Source organism: Sprattus sprattus (assembly GCF_963457725.1).
Source record: "Sprattus sprattus genome assembly, chromosome: 6".
Lineage (NCBI taxonomy): Eukaryota > Metazoa > Chordata > Actinopteri > Clupeiformes > Clupeidae > Sprattus > Sprattus sprattus.
The window spans coordinates 22,551,696-22,559,195 of NC_137925.1; the positions used below are offsets into that span (position 1 = coordinate 22,551,696).

The following is a 7,500-nucleotide window of genomic DNA, read 5'->3' on the forward strand; positions in this document are numbered from 1 at the left end:
CTGCTCACTGTGGAGGGAAGTGTGCAGAAGTGTGTGTGTGTGTGTGTGTGTGTGTGTGTGTGTGTGGGTTTGTGTGTGTGTGTGTTTGTGTGTGTTTGTGTGTGTGTGGGGATGTGTGTGTATGTGCGTGCATGTGTGTGTGTGGGTTTGTGTGTGTGTGTGTTATGTTTGTGGGTATGTGTGTGTGTGTGTGTGTGTGTATATGTGTGTGTGTGTGTGTGTGTGTGTGTGTGTGTGTGTGTGTGTGTGTGTGTGTGTGTGTGTGTGTGTGTGTGTGTGTGTGTGTGTATGTGTGTGTGTGTGTGTGTGTGTGTGTGTGTGTGTGTGTGTGTGTCAAAAGAGTAAGGGAGAGTCACCCAGACACTGTTTTATTTGATACTGTAGAACATTTCCCTGCTTTAATACTCTTGCGGGAGGGTACCATTAAAAAAACTGAAAATCCAGTCCTTTTTCTCCTTGAACACGCTACACTCTGTTCCATACACTCCTCTGTAAAAATGCCTAATTGCTAACAGGATCTCTTTTGTGGAAAACAATCCCCTAAAATCCATTAATATTAATGGATTGTATATCTGAATTAATTAATTCATGGAAGCAATGTTAATATTGTTTAATTTGCATTGGCTTGCTTTGTAGTGGCATGTGTAAATTGGTAATGGTAAAGAAAACAATATTTCTTACGCCACATATCTCTGAAATATTAAACAGCATTACATTATACTGTACTAAGCAGTGTGCACTCGTGCATACTGTGTGTACTCTGTGTGTGGCTTGTATAGCCAACCCTCTTTCTCTCTCTCCGTCTTTCTTGCTTTCTTTTTCTCTTTCTCTCTCTCTCTCTCTCTATCCCTTTCTCTTTCTCACTCTCCCCCTGCGTTGGCAGAGTGCTTAGCCTGAGAGACAGCGCCATCGGATTCCTGTCAGCATGCACGCGGGCAATCAGAGCGCAGGGGCACGTTAACGCTACCCAGAGCCCTGCCCCCAATCAATACCCTAATGCACTGACTCCCAGTTATCATCATAATCTCTTATCACTGGCCAACACCCCCACAGCATACAGCCCAAGCCTTCTTGGCTGCACACACTCACAAAAACACACACTCACTCATACTCTCCCTCCATCTCTCTCTTACACACACACACACACACAAACACACTTTCAGCACTCAATGATGGAATAATCCAGACAATCCACTCAGCCTATCTGCATGTGTGTTTCTGTTTAACAATGTGTGTATATGCAAACGTGTGTGAGTAGGTATACAAATTTGTGTATGGGGGGAGGGGGTTCTACACTCCCACTTTGCCACATCAACTGTGGACTGGAAATGCCATCATCAGCATTGTCCTCAAAGCACGATCGAAAGAAAAAAATTGCTTTCAAATTGAACAACTTTCAATCACATCCATGCTACAGCGTGGGCAATTGACAATTTTGTGATCTCGCTCGAAAATGCAGAAAGGCACCAAAAGGGACTAGCCTGTCATGGATATTTAAGTGTGTGTGTGTGTTTTTTCTGTGAGTGTAAAAGAAAAAAATCTGTAGAAGGAGTGTTTCGGCCGCCTGCTTAGATTTTCCCCGGCTGTAGTTTTCTCTTTCTTTTCCACCAGAGAGGAGAGAAATGGGAAGTGACACGCCCACGTGGACCGGGGTGATAAATGAACTCTACTGTGCTCCTCTGTGTGGAAAAAAAATAAAAACTGCCGACTTCACACAGTGTCTCTATCAAAGATCGAGTGTGTAGACGCTCAGTGTATGTCAGCTTCCCTAGCAACTACTCTTTCCAGTGTGGACACACACTCAGGCCAAACTAAGCATTGTTTTAATGTTAAAAAATCCTGTACAACAAGTAGTCCATTTTGTGAAGAAAACTATTAAATCTTCTCTTCAGCAATTGACTTCTTCTCAGAGATGGTGCTGATCTGAAGTGATATGGGCGGCGCTACTGCGCCCCCCATCGCATCCCCCCTCCCCCCCCTCACCACTTCACCGTGGCGACCGCTCTCTCCTCGCTCCCGCTGAAACGCAATTAATGATTAATAAGGAGCCACTCACCCCTCTGATACCATCACAATGATGACAAGGGGCCTATCTCAGAGTGCCTGACCCCAGTGCTGCCAGCCTCAGCCCTCTCCAGAGAGAGAGGGAGAGACAGAGACAGAGAGAGAGAGAGAGAGAGAGAGAGAGAGGGAGAGGGAAAGAGAGAGAAGAGAGAGAGAGAGAGGGAGGGAGAGACAGATAGAGAGAGAGACGGAGAGAGAGAGAGAGAGGGAAAGAGAGAGAGAAGAGAGATTGAGAGAGTGAGCTAGATAGAGGGAGTGTGAGAGGGACAGAAAAAGAGAGAGTGTAGCCCACGCTCCCTCTTTGTCTTATTAGCTTTCAGTGAAGGCAGTGACGTGCAGGGCCAGCAGGCACACTATTAGTCATTTTGTGATCTCTATTACTCTGGGGCTGTGCTCCCTCTGTACGCCGACGTACTCTCCGCTCCTCGCCTCTCCTTCCCTCTCTTCTCCTCCCTCTCTTCTGTCTCTCTCTCTTCTCTCTCCTCTCCTCTTCACTCCTGCTGGCCCCCTGTCACCCCAAACACACGTGGCGCAGGCATCCTGGGATTTCATTATGGCTCCAGATGTCAGCGCGAGAGCGGACATGAGCGAGGGCGCCGTGGCCCGGGACGCTGGGCTCGCCTGTCCTCAGAGGGAGAGGGGGGGTGGGGCAGGGTTTGGCACAGGGCTCGTCTGGAGGGACATGGAGGCCCGTGGCTCCGTGTCATGTCTCTCTCCTCCGTGAGGGATGAGGTTTCTGACCCAACATGAGGACAGGGTCGCCCTAGGGGTGGGGGGGTTGGGGCGTGTGATGGGTGGGGGCAATCCCGTGTGGAGCCCACACACACCCCCGAGATCAGTCATGGACAGGTTTAACTATCTAACCCCAAGGCCCAAACAGGGATGGGGGGAGAGGGGGCAGAGCAGGGGAGAGAAAGAGGTTGGTGTTTTTTAATAGCTAGCGCATGCTAATCACATTATTGGCCGTGCCAAGAGGAAACAGCACGTATCTCTTTGCAGCCGACCATACAGGTCGGTCGCACGTGAATGCGTTTCTTTCAGGGTAAGAGGAAAACATGAACTCTGAAAAAACTACTTTTTCTTTTTCTTTTAAAGCTACCTGCTCATCAGATCAGTCATTCTGTCTCCCTGGGATACCAAACACCTGTTGGTCTAAACTAATCTACAGACTCAAGCATCAGTTCATTATTGCTGCCTTAGGTCTCTGTCTTTCCCCTTTGTTTCCACACTCCCCTTTACTCCATCCTTACATGCATATCTATCTGTTGGCTGCCAAGGCTGTCTCTGGGTGAACTTCTTTCTCTTTCTCCCCCCCCCCCCCCCCCCCCTTTTCTCCCCCATTTCTTTCCAGGGGCTCAATTACGGGAGGATGGTTCCCTGGTTCCCTGCGAGTGGATCAGCTGACCCAGGAGGAGAAGCCATCCGACAGGTCCCTTAACAATGATAAATCACCCTGTGCCTGCTTAGCCTCCGAGGCACCGGGCAAACACACACACACACACACACACACACACACACACACACACACACACACACACACACACACACAATGCCTCTAGCCTGTGGATCTCTACATCACCTGGACGGGGTGAGGGACCTCTTGCGCAACCACCACAGCCCTCTGCTGATTGCTATGTCACCTGGATGGCCAGTGACCCTGACACCAAGGCCCAAGAAGGCTATGCCGCGGCAAAGGGGAATGGAATGGCTTTGCGCAATACAAGAGTGGCCCAGAATCACGAATTTGTATATAATCTGGAGCGCCTGAGGTATCAAACGCAAGCCAAAAAACACAGCTCTGGGTAAACAAAAGCCCTAGGCAAACAAAGCAAGCTCACACCAAAGGGGCCATTCAGAGGCTCTGATCCCTACATCAGCTGGATTGGCTGGCGATCGTTTCTTTGCTGTGGATGAAAAGCCTCACGCAGACAGCACAGGGGCCACTAACCCCTGTCACATCTGGATGGGCTGGACAGAACGCCAGGCAGGACTCAGACCAGTTTGCGCCGTAACCATATCAACATCCACCATCATAGTCAAACACAGCAGACACAACAGGCATTTGTTTGTTGTGATAAAGCGGATAGGTGGCGCCGTATCTAAGAGCAAAACTTCCTGTGTGATTACGGCTCTTTCCATACCCCTGTCTGCTGAAATGGAATCATAGGCTGTTAAACTCGCGGTAACCTGGGACTGCTTTGGAGAAGCGTAGCAGAGGCTGGTGGTGGTGGGGGGGAGCGGGGTGTGGGGAGTGGGGAGTGGGGAGGAAGAAGGCCGAGCACCGCCGTGAAATATGCAGCTGCCTCGCAGTACTGAGGTGGGTCTTGAACGGCATCCATATCGTTGATATATCTGGCCGGTGAGGTGTGCACTCGCGGCCAAGACAGACTGGAAATGAAATTAGAGATAAACCTGATACAGGGGCCCGGCCCCGCAAAGGTCATCAGCAGCCACAGCTGGCCTCCGCCACGGCGTGTCCATCTCTGGCACGGGCAGCTCGTCCGGGACGAGAGGCCTGTAGCAGGGGCAGGGGAGGAGGGAGGGAGGGAGGGTGGGGTGGGGGGGTTGAGGGTGAGCCCCTGTACCCATGCTGGAGTGCTCGATGGAGAGGACGGAGCAGAGGACATCTCTGGAGAACTGGCAAGCACTGCGCCTGCACTCACCTTCAGGGCTATCGGCACATGCTAAAACAGAGCTTTGACGGATGGGGAAGCCTCTGAGGCAGGAATATTGAACCAATCACTGATTCCCATGCAGAGCCACAAGCGTGATGGACAGAGATATGTTGCGAGTTTCGCTCTGTTTCCATCCTTTTGAGCTCATTTGATTTTGATCTCGACTCAGATACTCTAAATGATTCACAACTAGCCAGAGATAATAAACACATTACTACTGTCCTACAGCATGAGTAAAATATATCCATTTTTAACATTGTAAATGATCCTGCTCCTCTTCAGGAATGCAAACATACTAGATATGGGATGTGTTTTTGGTATCATCATCATCTCTGTATACTTAGCCCAGTACCTCGCCCCGCCTGTTTCCCTGCTTCCTTGACAGACTTGCGAACTTCTTCATTTATTCATGCTCTCGAGTGTAAAATCTCTAAGGTGATGAGGGGAGGGGGGAAAAAAATCTACATTCTTATTGAGTTTTTCTCTGGAATAAATAAGTACATAGAAAGTGATGGGAACATTTCTCCCCCTTGCCACAAATCGTAGCATCAAAGGGGTCCAGACAATGTATGCTTGCTATTAGTATCAATTTACAAATAAACTGCTTTTTTGGTGACTGGATCTCAGATGTCAGATTTTGATAAATGGTTTCAATTTGGCAGCTGTTTTAGACTGTCAGTCCCCATCTGATCGTATCCCGTTCTACAGCAGTTCCCTGCCCGAAAGAATCTCCTTCACTTAGAGGAACGCCTTTTTAGGGGGAAAATAATCTTTTCATGCTAACCAGGCGGCAAACCGCTCAGGGCAACCGTCGGCATGTCGCGCTTGCAGCCTCCGCAAGTCTGTTTGTGTGTGTGTGTGTGTGTGTGTGTGTGTGTGTGTGTGTGTGTGTGTGTGTGTGTGTGTGTGTGTGTGTGTGTGTATGCACTTCATTTGTGTGTGTAAGCATGTGTACTGGGGGAATGTGGCGGAGAGGAACACAGAGAGATGCAGAGAAAGAGTGTGTGAGAGAGAGAGAGAGAGAGAGGAAGAGAGAGAGAGAGAGGAAGAGAAAGAGAGAGAGAGAGAATAAGAGAGAGAGAGGTGGGAAGAGATTCAAAGGAGATTCAAAGGAGATGAGAAGGCGAAAGAGGGAGACAGATAGCGAGAGAGCAACGTTTGTGCTAGATTCACATCCGTCGCCTCCGTCCTTTGTCCCTCTGCTTCCTTCTGTTTGTTATGCCTCAAAGCTGCAGCCTGAGCTCCGGCGTGACGCACAGAGATAGCCCAGGGTAGCGTCTCAAAGCTAGCGCTGCACTCACACACCTGGCTCCACTGACACACACCCAGTGAACCTAGCTATATCAAAGGCTACAAACTGCTAAGGTAACACTAGCAATTAACTCAAGTCTAGCACCAGTGTGTTTTATGTGTAAACCATAGCATGTTACCCACAGATAGTGACCTGCTGCCTGACTTTCAAATCAAAACCCTGTCCCAGACTGGGATATGCAGGGATTATCTTGAATGCCAGACGCTACCAAAAGCTTTTGTTGATAATGTCCTTTCCATAGATAACCATGCAGGGGTCACTTAGTGAAAATCTCAAGGACTGCAAGTTAATCCCTTATAGTTAGTGGGGCTGTTTGTAACATGGCCTCCTCGGAGCACAGTGTCCCACCTTCGGTAACCTCTCGGGGTCTCCAGGGTGACGGGGGATGACCTTCTGTAGCCTCTGGAAGCCATAGTCAATAGTGGGCTCGTTCAAGGCTAAGGAGAAGGGACAGAACGAAAACCCAATTAGCATAGGCATAAATTAGCATGGACATAGTGAATAAAATGTAATAAACACAGTCCTGTTGAAAACATGTTAGCAATCTGCGAATAAGACTAAACTCATCACAATCAGGGCAATAACCAATACAGTGATCATTGTAGACCTTGGATGGATGCTCTTCTATTACCTATGTCCATCTGCTGTTTCGTAGCCTTTCTTTAACATTGTTTTTTTTTACATTTGAACAGCTACACTTTTTTAATTCACTTTATCAATTATTTAAACTTAAATATTTGATCAGTTAAACTAAAGCGGCTCTTTAAAATGAATCAAATCAACCCATATCAAATGCGGTTTTACGATTAGCTGTGTATCCATGATTTTGATCCCTCGACACATGTCCATTGTAGGCATGTCCATAGAACAAAGCGGGCTATAAACTCATCACCAAATAGTTTAGTCACAGGCTACTTTGCTTAAAGAGTGCTGCCATATTTAATTTGACCAGTGGTTGGTTGTTTGGGACACTTGGTCCGTTCCTTCAACCTCCATCTGCACCCCCTCATGCTGTAGCTCTGACCCCCGTCCTGGGGGATCCCCTCATACTTGGGAACCACTGCTGTAGACAGTGATCATACTATCCACTGTGAGTGTCTCTTTACAAGGGTCATTTAACACTATAAGGCAGAGGGTCCATTCACAGTAAGCAGCTCAATGGCTCATGGTGAGCCCTTGTGCCCCTCTTGGTTGTCTCTTTCCACTCTCTCTCTCTCACTGTGTGTGTGTGTGTGTGTGTGTGTGTGTGTGTGTGTGTGTGTGTGTGTGTGTGTGTGTGTGTGGATGTGTGTGTTCACACACACTCACACAGTCTGACAAAGAGATAGAGAGAGAGGCGACGTCTGCCTAATTCAATTCCATTTCCCTCAGTCTACCTTTCCCCCATTCTGATTTCATTCTCCCCTTCCACATGCCAGCACCGTCGGCGCGCTCTCTCCCTCCATCTCC

The 7,500-nt window shown here is 48.5% G+C and overlaps 1 protein-coding gene across 2 annotated transcripts in view; it reads right to left on the minus strand.

Annotated features, from left to right (window-relative positions):
- The window catches only part of LOC308367329 (transcription factor COE3), a 99,924-nt gene that overhangs the window by 15,600 nt on the left and 76,824 nt on the right, over positions 1 to 7,500 (minus strand). For both annotated transcript variants that reach the window (XM_080841218.1, XM_080841217.1), the window contains exon 11: positions 6,400 to 6,488. In XM_080841218.1, the coding sequence (XP_080697344.1) occupies positions 6,400 to 6,488 (89 nt within the window). The remainder of the gene's footprint in view (positions 1 to 6,399; positions 6,489 to 7,500) is intronic.